Source organism: Heteronotia binoei, chromosome 9, assembly GCF_032191835.1.
Source record: "Heteronotia binoei isolate CCM8104 ecotype False Entrance Well chromosome 9, APGP_CSIRO_Hbin_v1, whole genome shotgun sequence".
Taxonomy (NCBI): domain Eukaryota; kingdom Metazoa; phylum Chordata; class Lepidosauria; order Squamata; family Gekkonidae; genus Heteronotia; species Heteronotia binoei.
This window is the reverse complement of record NC_083231.1, coordinates 54,772,495-54,786,907: the sequence shown is the minus strand read 5'-3', so window position 1 is coordinate 54,786,907 and position 14,413 is coordinate 54,772,495. Positions and strand designations below refer to the sequence as shown.

Sequence of the window (14,413 nt, the reverse complement as noted above, 5' to 3'; positions counted from 1 at the left end):
TGTAGAAAAAGAGGTGCTAGAGCTCATTAGTGCAACTGATTTGCATATGCCACACACCTCTGACATCACAGGAAGATGTACTAAATTCTGTCAGCTCAGCATCTACCTTAAAATGTTTCTTGAATTATAATTGTCCTAATAAAACCTTACTTTTAAAATTACTTTCTCCTGTGTGGCCACAATGGCCTGATGAAGATTTCCTTCTCTCTGCTTTATATGTTCTGATTATCTTCCTATTTTTTGTGGGGAAAAGTATTAGAAAGTTTGTCAAATCTTAAAGACCAGCAGAATTCTCACAGGGGGTTTGAACAGTGGAGCCCAGAAGCAAATATCTGGTGGGGGGTAAGAAAGAGCACAATAAAATTTAGAGGTTCTGGAGCTCTGCCCCAAAATGACGCCTGCCCACACACATCTCAAACAAACTGGTGACTTAGTCAAGCTTGATAGTAGCTGCCATCTCTTCAGAGATGCACAAATCCTGACCAGGATCTGCTGATGCCACTAGGGCTACGTGGAGCCTCAGTCTGGTGAAGAAGTGCATCCTCTGGAAGAAGACTCCTCCAATTTGTTAAGCAGTATGGTGGTCTCCAGCCTTACTGATAATCAGTGTATATTGGTGACATCAGTATGCATGCATCTATGAAGAGGTGGTTGGTGCGATCATGTTTGTTTGTGTTGAGGAAAGCCTCTTTGCATTGGTGGAAGCCTCCAAGCTTACATGAGTAGGAGTAGCAGGATATGGCACAATGGCTTTAGATTTGTGGCCAAAGTGCATGAAGTAAATGACTCAGAATTTAAACTAGTTGCTAATATTTTACATTTTTTGTCTATAAAGGAAGTCAGATTAGATAGAAGAAATACTTCTATCCATCAGATGAATTGAAAAGGCTAAGATAACTAAAAGTGTTCACTAACATTTTTAGTTTTGGAACCCTTACACACTAAAACATAGAATTCTTTCCTTACATGGCAGTGGTCTGTAAAATCAATGGACTATTATATGAAAAATATTTTCTGAACAGCTAAGGATGAAAAGTGTAATTTTTGTTTACTTTAGCTTTTTACTTGTAAGAAGTTAAAATGTGATCTGTATATTAGGGTGTCTAGCATTACATTAAAATCCTGATAAATATATATTATATCATTACTCCTGGTTTTTTAGTCTTGCAGGGCATCTGATTGAATGTGGTGCTCAGTGTACAGGTGGAATATTCACTGACTGGCATACTGTGCCAGATTGGTAGGTGAATTTTGTTTCAATAGTTGCTTAAAGACATATGCTAGAAAATTAAACTGCTTTTCATGATTTTAATTACTTTTACTTTTTTCCACTTCTACAAACAGCTATTCCTGTTTCCAACTTCAGAAAACATCAGCTTAGGCAACACTAGGAGGTCTGTGGGTTGAAAACTCCAGCTTCGCAAAAACATTTTGAGGTCATCCAATCCTTTAATTTCCTCTTTTAAAAGCTACTAGTATAGTTCTTTTAAGCCTTTGTACATTTTTGACAGCTAAGATTCAGGTGGGGTAGCCGTGTTGGTCTGAAGCAGCAGAACAAAGTTTGAGTCCAGTGACACCTTTAAGACCAACAAAGTTTTATTCAAGGTGTGAGCTTTCATGTGCATGTGTATGTGTATCTGAAGAAATTTGCATGCACACAAAAGCTTATACCTTGAATAAAACTTTGTTGGTCTTAAAGGTGCCACTTGACTCAAACTTTGTTTGACAGCTAAGGTTAATATATACATGTACACTATTGGCCTGTCCTTGGAAGGATTTTGTGCTCACTTTGTGAAGCAGAAAACATTGGAAGCAGTTGCTATCGCCACTGTCAAATGACTGCTTCACATTAGATCTCGAAGTATTCTAGAAATAGTGGTAGCATCTGATGAATCCTTCTGCTGTCTGGTCCACAGTATTAGTTGATAAAATTTGCTGCTACAGCTGCTGTGATGACAGTAGTCCCTGAAATTTCTTGGGAGATTTTAGGGGCCTTGAAGTCACAGCAGTGTTGACCATATGGTTCTTCTGCTACCTGGCACCATGGAGCTAACTGTCAGAGGTTACAGCTACAAGGCTGCTGTATCCCAAGCAGTGTGGATGCAGCCTTCAGGAACAGGGAAAGCCAGCTTGCTGAAGGACATATTGCTGCCATGAGCTTTCTAAACCATGGAATCTGCTGGCTTCTTCTGTCATATGCTTTCATGGTGGTCTCTGAGAAAGCATTGATTAGGAAAGTTAATGGTGGATCATAGAATTGGAAGGGACTTCCAGGTCATCTAGTCCAACCCCCTGCACAATGCAGGAACTTCACAAATACCTTCCCCATACACATACATCCTCAGTGACCCCTGCTCCATGCCCAGAAGATGGCAAAATTCTGCAGGATCCTTGGCCAAACTGGCCTGGAAAAGAATTGCTGACTGACTCCAAAGTGGCAAGCAGCATTTTCCTGGGCATGTAAGAAAGGCCACAAGAACTAAGCACTGATGCAACGCTTCCTGCCCTCCTTCTCATGATCTGCTTAATTCACAGAATCAGCATTTCTGAGGTGGATCGTGAGGTGGACAGTTTCTTTTCTCCTCCTTTCCTAGCATATCTGCCCATTATATATGATTTTGAGTATGGATGGATTTTAATTCCTCTGAGCTGCTGTAGGAGCCAGTTGCCATCTAGAAAATATGATATAAATGTAATACATATCTTACAATCCTGTATAGAGCCAAATACTTGGATCGGAGGAAAGGAGGAAACATAAGAAACCTGTCTCATTAAGATGTTACTATTTTGTAAGCAAAATTATCTTGTTTTTCACTTTTTCACCAGCTGACTATTTTTTCTCAGCCGACTTTTATCAAGCTAAATGAGGTCTATAATCATCATTGTAAAATCTTCAGAATTAGTTTACTCAGCAACATAGTTTATACAAATTGTATTTTTCCTGATGTAGCTTGTGTCCCCTAGGAGTTATATTGTGGAGGCCATGCCAGGCATAAATCTTCAAATGTACTTTTAACTTGCTTTCATCTATTATAGTTGTACTTTAAGTTCTTTGTTCCACAGTAACTCAGCAAGCTATCCACTGTCTCCAACATGCCCTACATTGCTGTTCTCTAGTTACCAACCTAGAATACAGGCTTTTTGTAATGGACCATGTGTTGAAGTGGAAGACTGTGGTTTCTTGCACATCAGGGGCTAGAAACACTGAATATTGTGTATGTGTGTTTAGGCGCAATTGTATTGTCCATTGGGAGCATGATGAAAGTCATTATGAATTTGCTTAATTGTGTCATCTCCAGGGAAACTTGTGCTGCTAAGAGTTGGGGGTTTTATAAGGGAATTCTAACCAGAAAATAAAGTTGAAGGACTGTGCTAGCTCTAGGGATAGACAGGAATTGGTGTTCACCCAAGGAATTAATGCTGTCTGAAAATACTGCAAGGTGCCTGTTGGTACTTCCTTGTGTCAGTAGAAATGATGTGCTCTATTTTTCTTTAAGACTCTAATAATAGTAACTGGTATCTCTGAACCTAATAGTTTGTGTCAGTGTAGTCCTCAGCATTTAAGCCTGCAACAGTATTGATGGATTTCCTATGTTTATAAGGTACTCTCCATCAATATATCTTAGCCTAGTATAGTAAAATATTGGATACAGGTCTTATTTATAGGTTCATAGGGCAGGCATAATATGCACAAATAATCACCCCAGCAGCTTTAATGGTTGCCAGTCCTTGGAGCAAACGGTTATGCATCAAAATCCCCCCTCCAGCTATTAGGGGAAGTAAGGAAAGAATAATAGATTGGAATATTAGATTGTAATGAATAGTAGAAATTGGAATGTATTTCTCTGGTCTGGGAACAAGGGAGATAAATTTCACAGCCAGTTGCCCCACTTAAGAGAAGAAGGTGCTGTAAAGTTGCCTCCAAGCTTGACAGAAGACAGAAGGCAGGGTCTCAATTAATTACTCTCAGCATTCTACAATTAAGGATAAATCAGTCTCCAATTTTGACATATCTGTTTCCTTCACTGTTTTGCCCCAGAAATGAACCCAAACTAATAGTTACCATATAAACTAAGCTTATTATTTCTGTTTGATCATCTTCATTGTGTGGTATGAATTTACTGTTCACCCCCTACCTATATGTATGGACTGATAATTTCCAATTTTGTGTCTATCTGTCTTAACTCTAATTGGCCCTTTCTGGCAACTAATCCCACCCACCCTCTCTCTTTCTATATGTAATAGCTGAGGAAATTATGTTTCACTGTATCTGAAGAAGTGTATTTGCACACAAACATTTATACCTTGAATAAAACTTTGTTGGTCTTAAAGGTGCCACTGGACTCAAGCTTTGTTTTGCTATATCAGACCACCTAAATCTATCTACTCTGAGCCCTGAGCCACTTGTTGGGAGGGGCGGGATAAAAATCATAAAATAAATAAATAAATAAAAATACTCTGTACGCTGTCATTTTTCTTATTTGAAGTAGTGCAGTTGTTTAATAGATTTTTCTTAATCAGTTGTTCTAGTTAAAACTTGTTACATGTAGTAGTAATTGATAACATTCTTTACAGCCACACTGCAAGTGATATTGTGTATTGGTTGTTGTCACACATCTAGTATGTTTTTTTAAAAATAATTAAAATGTTCAATATTTTCAACCTTTTAGGCATAACATCGGTTTTCCCATAGCAGAATGTTCTTCTGATGGAAGTTTTATTGTATCCAAACCGCCCAACACAGGAGGCCTGTTGTCTTTTGGCACAGTGGCAGAACAGTTGGTTTATGAAATTGGTAACCCTAAGGAATACCTCTTACCAGATGTCACATGTGATTTCTCTCAAGTTTCTATTATTGAAATCCCAGGTTAGTGTTTCCTGTTAATGGATAATTTTTCCTTAATAAGACTGCTGTATTTCCTGTACAGCTCTATTGGTGGCTGTCTATAATTTTATGGGTACATAAAGATGTACATAAGAGCTGGATCTACTCTTGTTTTGCATAATCCTTACTTACTACTGCAAATTTATACAGTAAGTTTGTAACAAACAATTCAACCTAATAAAAATAAACAGAAAGAAGTCACTTTGCCAGGAAAAGCATTATCCTGATATGACTGTATGTGCAATTTTCTTTTGAGGAATAGACCACAGAGAGGTAACACTAAAGCAGTGCTTTGGCTTGAGATCCACAGGGAGATTCTCCAAACTACAATCCAGCTGATAAAAATGGCCCATCTATGCTTACCATAAAGAAAGGCTTTCACCAGGGCTCTGAAGCTAGGCACGCTTGCCACCAAATGAATAGCAGTTTTAGCCAAGAAAGCATGGAGTTGAACCACTATGAAACATGGATTTAGATTACTAGAATACAAGGCAAAAATCTTAAATTGAATAAAATTATAAAGTTTGGAATATAAGGAAAATTTTATTCAATAAATAAAGTTAACTTGTAGTTCTTTTTAGACATAGTTCTTTAAACATAAAAAAGCAAGTGACCTTCCAATGAACTTTTAGTTTGTAACTGGCCCAATATGACACATTTGAACTCCGAGTGAACTTTCACATGAACTTTCAGTTAGCTATTCTTCTAGAAATATAACAGATGGGAAATAGGCATATTTCTCAAATATTTCTAGATATAACTGCTTTGACACGTACATCAGTAAAAGAACTGCAGGCCTATCTACTTTTCATTTGTTTACTCTACTGAATATTTTGTATGGCAGGACTAGATAAATTAGTTAGTTGAACTTACTAATGCTCTTTTTGTCATTTCTGTGGTGAAAGTAGCTGATGCCAAAATCCTAGTAATTTTTATGATTTTGTACAACAGCTCTTTGGGTGATGGTTTATAATTTGAGTTCATTCTGTGTTAAGACTGTTGAAAGTTATATATAGATTCTTAACTTTCTCTTTGTCCATATTAGATATTTTAAATATGTTTTATACTTCCTTAAAGTTATATTAACTCATGAAAACAAACCATTCAGGCCTAATCTAAAATGTTTTTTAATTTTTTAATAATAAGAATGATCTAAGATTTCATATTTTGTTACCATGAACAATTATTCATGTAAACATCAACCAGTATTTTTGTGTGACAGTCACTGTGTGATTGCAAAGCACCAAACTCCTCCCAGCAAAGACAGGGGAAAATAAGGACCAGGCCTCTGATTCAGTGGGAGCTCACAGAAGTGCAGCTCCTGAATCTTTCTGAGAGTTCCACCTCCTTGTCCATTGAACAGTAGGTGCAGCTGCATAACAATCCCTAGATGAACTTCACCACCTATTTTTTTACGAAATGACCCCTATTAAGGACCAATTATTTTTATTTGCTAAGATATGGCAGTAGCTGATGCAGTTTTGTTTACATGAGGTATATTGAGGTTACTCAATTCATGGTAAATGGACATTACTGCTTCATAGTGGAATCTGTTTAGTAATGTTCCCATTGTCTAATGATTTCTGGACTTTAAATTAGTAGGCCAACACTAAGAGTCTGAAATGAGCCAATATGCATTTTTGCTACTGTTTGCTAAAATGATGTCCATCACCAAGCCCTCTGCCAGGCTGTCAGGAGGAAAAGGAACGGAATTAATGAGCATTTATTAAATTTGTAGACAAGCAGTAGGACAAGATTTGATCCACTGAAGTTAATGGCCCAATAAATGGACAAATCTAGTGCAACTAAGAAACTCCATGTTCTGAGATTTTCATTGAGTGGTGTTACTGTTCTTGCAGGGAAAATACTTCAGTCATTTTAGATATAGTAGTTTGTTTGCCTGGTTTGCCACTGTATTATATGTATCAGTAACCCAGACTAAACTATTGTAATGAAGTATACACAGGCCAGCCCTCCTGTAAATTAAAACTGATACAAAATGTAACTGCTAGAATTTTAGCTGGAGTTCATTGTAAGTGATGAGTCATTTCTATTTTCATTGGTTGCCATTCTATTTCTGGGATCAGTTCAAGGTGCTGGTTCTGACTTGTAAAGGGCTAAGTGTATTGGCTTAGTCCTACTGGGAAGTAAGGATTTATGCTCAGCAGGGCAGTGCAAAGGCTGGGATTACAGAGTGACAGCAACATAAAGTCCAGTCCAAAGTTAGGGGTTTCAGAGAACAGGTTAGCAGCAGTCCAGGGTCAGGGATTCCAGAAGAGCCAGTGTCCAGGTCCATCCTGGAGTCTGAGGTTACAGAGATCAGATATTAGCAAGGTCAGTAGCTCAGTAGCAAGTGTACTTGTTGTGTCCACAAGCAGCTGCTTCTCTTGACTGGTTTTATAGCTAGGGCTTGAAGAGCCATGCTTATAGCCAGCTCCTTGGCAGTTATCCAGCAATTACTCATCTGTCTCATCAGTCAACAGCAGATGATGGCCAGGAGACTTGCACTCCTTTTCCTTGCCTGCAACTCTGCACGCCACTGATGTCGACGGCACTGCATGAGTTTGGGGGAGCCAAGTGGACTGGGAGTTGCCTCTGAAGGCTTGTTTACTTATTTGGACCTGCAGGGTATTGTGTTAGCTGCAGCTGTAGGCTGTGAGTTATGTGATTCAGACCTTCAGGGTGTTGGCTCCCTGCAGCTGTGAGCTGTAAGGTATGGTCAGTCAGTAACTTGATCTTCTGTTGCTCATCTGTTGGCTCGGAATCCGCTGCAGCCGGCTCGTCTTCCCCCAAGAAGTCCTTACTTTCACTGGTTGCAGCCAAGATATCTAAAAGATCACTTCCTCCTCAATGAGGCTACCCACTACTAGTCTGTTGGCATTGAATTAGTATAACTCAGACACTCAATAGTTGTTGCATTACACATGATGCTGCCTTATACTGAATCAGACCATTGGTCCATCATGGTCAGTACTGTTTTCTGATACAGGCAGCGGCTCTCCAGAATCTCAGGCAGAGGTCTTTCATAAGACCAAACTGCCTATTTCTTTTTTTGAACTAGATATTGAACCTGGGATCTTTTGCATGCCAGATAGATGTTGTATTGATGGCCTGTTTGAACAATGGACTTATAGTACACATGTGACTATTTACATCAATGGGAATTCCTCTCTTTATCTGTGCAGAAGCATCAGAAATGCTTCACAGCCACCACCAGAAACAACTCCTGAGGAGCTGTCCTGGGTACTGAATATTAAGGTGATCCTCACTGTCTCTGTGTGTGGATTAGGGTTCCTATTTGTGACCAATTCCTGGGGAGAGATTTTAGATTTTATCTAGAAAAGATTTTAGCGGATAAGAACCAGGAAATTACTATGAAGGCAGCAACATTTGCTGTAGAAGCCATAAGACACGGTAACAACTAATTGATAAAAACATTTAAATATCTACATAATATTTTAATTTACCTTGTTTTATTACTAGTAATGGAAACTGAAATTTTTATGTATAACATTTTATATTGTACCCAAGTTGAATTGTGTACCTTGATTTTTCTAATGCCACTTGTTACTTATTTTTTCTTTCTTTTTTGGATGGGTCTCTGACCATATTAAATTTGGTTTGCTTTGGATTGAGTAATCTTTGCTCAGCTGCCATGTATTATGCTTGACTTATCTTTGCTTATCTTTTTGTATAGTTGGTGTAATAAATTGAATTCAGAATCAGAGATAACATTTTAATTCTTGTCTTTTTCATTTGGATTAATTGGAGTTGGGGAAAAAACTTTAAGAATATGATGTCATCCACCTGTGCAAGGCATCTAAGAAGGGAAGTCAATAGGGGCATGTTAGTACTTGGTATTCATGGGCAAAATGTGTCTTGCATATGTCACCCTGAACCCATAATGGGGAGGGTGGGATATAAATCTAATAAAATAAATAAAATGCTTTTGGTATTGTATATATTGTTATAATTTTTGCAGCCAACTTGAAGATTCTTATGAATCTGCATGTCTGCATGAGGATTTACAGTCAAGTGATTATTCCACAGTTATGCTTTGCAAACCAGAAGAGATTTTTATTAAGGCTACTGTTATATATTGGCTTTATAAATGATCTTAAATTGGGGGTGAGATAAGTTCAGAGCACAAGATTATGGGTAGCAAAATATTTGCAGTTTGCAGGTATAAATAAATACTTATGTATGTTATTTGTATGTAATTCTGAACATTTGAAAATATTTTTAGGTGTTGAAGGTGGTGCAGTGAAAGTTCAGGGAACTACAGGATTATCGCCTTCATCATTTTACAAGGTTTTTAAAAACTACTTTAATAATAACACACTATAAGTTCGGAGAAAATACTTGGAGTGAAGAAAATATACAAATAGACTTTATGTGAGTCATTGTACTGAGATAACTCCTTCAGAAAATTCTTGTATGAATCTGTTTTGCATAATACTAATCTATTTTCACAGTTCTTGAAGTATCTGACTATAGCAAAAACTTGAAATGAAACTATACATTTATTGGAATGCATAATAATTTTGTAACAATTGTGATAATGGTTAAAATTCAGTCGGCATGTGTGTCCAAAGGATTTCAGTATTTAAAAATATAAATCCTGTTGATGTTGCAAATACCCTAACACTATATAAAGGATTAAATTTCTGGCTTCTTCAGATGCCAAGCTATGTAGCATTATTCTGCATTTTAACTCACATTTTAAAATTGCATTTAAAAGGAAGTTTTGCATTATTTATTAGCCAAGGATGTCAAAGTTTGTTTTGATGCAACCACACTGAAAAATACTTTTATAAAAGTGCTGTGAAACTTACAGTTCTCAGTACAAAGGAGGAGTCTGTTCTGTAGTGAGTGCCACTAATTATGGAAAACAAAGTAAACCAAATTCTGCTCACATATAACATTTTAGCCATATTTTCCCTAGCATTACTAAAGTTTAAAAAGGATTGAACTTATTCTCCTTATTTCAAGGAAGATAATTTGTTCAAAAATATGGACCACACAGAATATGAAGATATTTTTGGGAGAGAGATTTAGCATATCTTGAATCTTTATAAAAATGATTACATAAAATACATCCTTTCAGGAAGCAGCATGCATGGGTACCACAAGCCAGGGTCTTAGTAAATGATTTAAATGTGCTAGATAAGTAAATGTATATCAACAGCTTCATCACTGTGGCATTCAGTTCAATATATCTTAATTCATCCTTTTTTACATTGGCAGCAGGCTTCGTTACAGTTATAATACCCATAGCTATCTTTACTTCATACTTGTCTAATAAGCAGTAATGACTGTGAGCATTTGCATGTTTTATAATAACTATTTTTATAAAAACATTTTTAGCAAGCAAAGTATTTTGTAGATTATTCTGTTCATTGTCACAGAATTTTTGTTAGAGTAATGATTATTTTAAGTTGTACATGTGCATGACTCAGTCTCGGTCTATACAAACCCAGAACAGTAAAATACATTTATGTAAGTTCACCTGTAAGTATACAGGTGATCCTGTGCTTTATTTCGTTTCAATGTTAGGGCATCTTGCATATGTTCTGGATTTTCAGGTAAATGCCACTTATCCTGATGGATTCAGAGCTATAGCTTGCTGTCCAGTAACAGGACCAAAAGCAGTAGAAAAAGGAAAACAAACAGCTGAAAGTATTTTGAAAAGGTCGGTACCTAAAGCAAAATAATTCTGTATGTGAGAGCCAGTGTAGTGTAGTGGTTAGAATGTCAGACAAAGATCTGAAAGTCGAATCCCTCCTCTGCATGGAAGCTTGCTGTGAAGCTTGGGCAGCAAGTATGACAGCTCTGTCTGCTTCCCCGCATCAGAGGCAAAATATTCCCTCTTTTCCCCCTTCCCTTTACTGACTGAGCTGCCCTAGCACTGTGTTTTCCTCTTTGCTGAAGAACTCTGGCTGTCTCACCCTGTCTCACAATATTTTGATTGTTGGCTCAGCCCAGGAACCTGAAGGAAGGATCAGGAGTCTGCTTTAACTTATTTAAGTTAAAAAAGCTTAACATAGACGGGAAAGGTCAAGTGAAATCAGGCATTGAAATTTCTGAGGTAAAACCAGTACATGAGCAGATTTTAATTCTTGTGTTTCAGGCTAATGAGAGTTTCTTAAGCTTTTCACAGTGACTTAAATTTTGATGTTGTGAGGCTTTTGTTCCAGTGTTTTCCCCAGACACTTCTGTACACATTTTGCGTATTCCCTGACTCTTTTAGTTTCCAGAAGACTGGAACACTCTTTCCAGTACCCAAACCCCTTCTTTTGAGTTTTTAACTCTTAATGTTTCTATAGGCAGTTTCTAACCACACCAGGGATCTCTGTATTCTTCAGAGCTAACTGGATTGGGAATTTTCTTCTCTCTCTAGAAGATTTGTCTCCTTTCCTTGGCCTGAATGGGAGTTTTCACCTATTTCCCAAACTTCCTTCCCAACTTTCTGCCCAATTCTCCTGTTTTGTTAGACTGCTCTCGGCTAAGACTGACTTCCAAAACTGTCAGTACTCAACTCTTCTCAACTAGGGCTGAAATCAGACTGTCAGTAGTCAACTCAGTCAAGGCAGACATCTGACTGACTCTCTCCTCAGCATGCTGTTTTCAAGTCTTTCTCTGCTCAGATGATGCTAACCAATCAGATTGCTTGGAGCAGCCTGCCACTCAAGGCTGTTTCTGTGAAGAATTAACCCTTAACACTCCTTTAGCTGATTGTACAGCAGTTCTAAACTTTTTAAAAAGTGCAGTCTGTCGCAACCAGTTGCACCACTCTCAGCCTCGCCTACATCACAGGAATAAACTGAAGGAGAGGAGAATAATGTAAGCCACTTTGGGTCCCTACTGGATAGAAAAGCAGAGTATAAATGAAGCAAAAGAAATAAATTGGCCCCAATGATTGTAAAATCAATTCACAGTGTTGATTTATGGATACCCTAATATCATAACCCTTGGTCAACATCCTAGAAAGGCACTTTGTTAAATGAAGGGCAATATGGTGCATCTGGTTTTGTTTATAAAAGCATCTATTTATAGCAGTTAGTCTTGCTGGGTTATGTTTGACCAATGTGAAACTTGATACTCAGACTCTATATGAGATCACAGGAAATCCTCATACTTACAGTTCTGTCCCTTCAAATGAGAAACTGTGGTGAGAGTACAGTCTAAAGGGGGAAATATACCCAGGGAGCTAAATCTTCCCAAGAGGTGCCCCCCACAGCTGATCTAGCTTCTTTTGTTGGTGCTGCCAAAGAGAAAAGCACCTAGCAAGATGGACTATGGGGAGGGGGGGAGTGTATGTGTTTCAGTATGACTGGCAGTGCTCCCTTTAAATTGTATATACACCTCTTGCTTCACAGATGGGCAAAATTTAAGGTGTGGATTTCTTATTATGTGAAAATGTGAGCCTACATTTGTAGAATCAGTTGCTGCAAATATTCTTTTGAAAACATTTATTGATTATATTTTTCTTATTTCAGGACTCGCATGATGTTTAGTGAACTGGGATATGAGGATTACAGTGCAGTTAACATACAGATTTTGGGTTCTGAAGAAACATACGGGCCACATGCCAAGAGGAATATAGATGGTGTAAGTATGACATAGAAGGTCATAAACATTGCATTACTCTTGTAACGTCTCCCATAATACTCAAAAAGAAGAAAAAAAGGAAGGGAGAACAAGAAGGAGTGTACAGGTGAAAAGAAATGTCCTTGTATTTGTATGCCTTTCAGTTCCATACTCAAGTTTATTAAATGAAAATTACTTAGAGGAAAGTATTCTTAGGATGGCACCTTTGCAACCAACAAAGTTTTATTCAAGAAATAGGTTTTTGTGTGCATTCACACTTCTTCAGATACAATGAAATGGAAATTACCAGTCCATAATATAGGTAGAATTAAACTCAAACAAGTGGTAACCATATAAACTCAAACAAGTGGTAACCGCAGAACGCGGCGGCCAGGCTGTTACTTGGTCTCCCAAGATGGGAGCATATACGGCCGGGGCTGTGCGGACTGCACTGGCTGCCAATCGTATACCGGATCCAGTACAAAGTGCTGGTCATAACCTTTAAAGCCCTATATGGCCAAGGACCGACCTACCTGAGGGACCGTCTCTCCCCATATGAGCCCCAGAGAGCACTGAGGTCAGTGGGGAAAAGCAGACTGAATACCCCTGGGCCAAAAGAAGTCAAACTTCAAAGCACCCGCACTCGGGCCTTTTCCGTTGCGGCCCCACAACTCTGGAACAAACTCCCAGAGGAGGTGCGGGCCCTGCGGAACTTAGACCAGTTCCGCAGGGCCTGCAAGACCGTCCTCTTCAAACAGGCGTTCACCAATAACTGAATTAATGTTTACCGCCAGATTAATAACGGTTACCACCAGTGTTGATTTAGGAATGTTTTAATTATTGATTGATTTTAATATGAATTTTAATGTGAATTTAATGTTTTTAATACTGTATTGTTTACTTGAAATGCTGTTAGCCGCCCTGAGCCTGCTTCGGCGGGGGAGGGCGGGATATAAATAAAATTTTACATTACATTTTACATTACATAAACTAAGCTTTTTCTATCTGTTTGGCCCTTAAATCTGTTAAATGTCTTCATTATGCTCTATGCTAATTTACTTCTCTCTCTCTCCCTCTCCCTCCTTGTTTCTGGATGGATGGATGGATTGGTAATTTCCGTTTCACTGTATCCGAAGGAGTATATGTGCACACAAGAGCTTATACTTTGATTAATACTTTGTTGGTCTTAAAGGTGCCACTGGATTCAAACTTAGTTCTGCTGCTTTAGACCAACGCAGCTACCCAGCTGAGTCTATTAGGATGGCACTGTAAGTTCTACTTCCAGCTGGGACCATCAGTAGGAAGTGAAAACCAAAGAATGCATATGTGAAGATTATTTTTGTAATTAATGGTTACCAGTTTGTATCTTCCTTCCCATTTCTACTCACCATTCTTCTGGGAAAGTAGGAAGGAACACAAAGGGAAGCAAGGTGCTTTTCACTCGTTGCAAAGGTGAAGCTGTGTAAGTCTGATGGATCAACATAAAACACAAGTCTTATTCCACTCTTTTATGCCATTAAAGGTTTTTATTTATTTTATTACACTTGTATCCCACCCTCCCCTGATGGGGATTGAATTGCATTGACTGAAAAACACATCCAGTGACATCTTAAAGACTAACAACATTTATTTCACTATGAGCTCTTATGTGTCGCAACTCACTTCTTCAGATATGTGAAAGGAAGGTCATTCTGGGAATTCTTTTTGTAGGGAAGATTACAAGGAGGGGAGGCAGTTGAGGCAGAGAGATTTGGTGTATCTTTCAAGTGTAAATTATCTGTGGGGGGGAAGGGTAGAAAGTCTAGATGTGTGCTTTGTTACTAGTGCCTTTGATCTCCTTTAGTCTGGTAGTTGTTTGAAGACAATTTTCATCAACACCCTCAGTTCAAGTACTGTGTGAAGTACCATCCTAAGTATAACATGGGAGGAATTGTATGT

General features: G+C 38.2%; 1 protein-coding gene across 1 annotated transcript in view; it reads left to right on the top strand.

Annotated features, from left to right (window-relative positions):
* The window catches only part of LOC132577122 (uncharacterized), an 87,687-nt gene that overhangs the window by 17,196 nt on the left and 56,078 nt on the right, over positions 1 to 14,413 (top strand). The window contains exons 8-12 of the mRNA XM_060246617.1: positions 1,163 to 1,240; positions 4,671 to 4,867; positions 9,132 to 9,196; positions 10,471 to 10,577; positions 12,385 to 12,496. Of these exons, the coding sequence (XP_060102600.1) occupies positions 1,163 to 1,240; positions 4,671 to 4,867; positions 9,132 to 9,196; positions 10,471 to 10,577; positions 12,385 to 12,496 (559 nt within the window). The remainder of the gene's footprint in view (positions 1 to 1,162; positions 1,241 to 4,670; positions 4,868 to 9,131; positions 9,197 to 10,470; positions 10,578 to 12,384; positions 12,497 to 14,413) is intronic.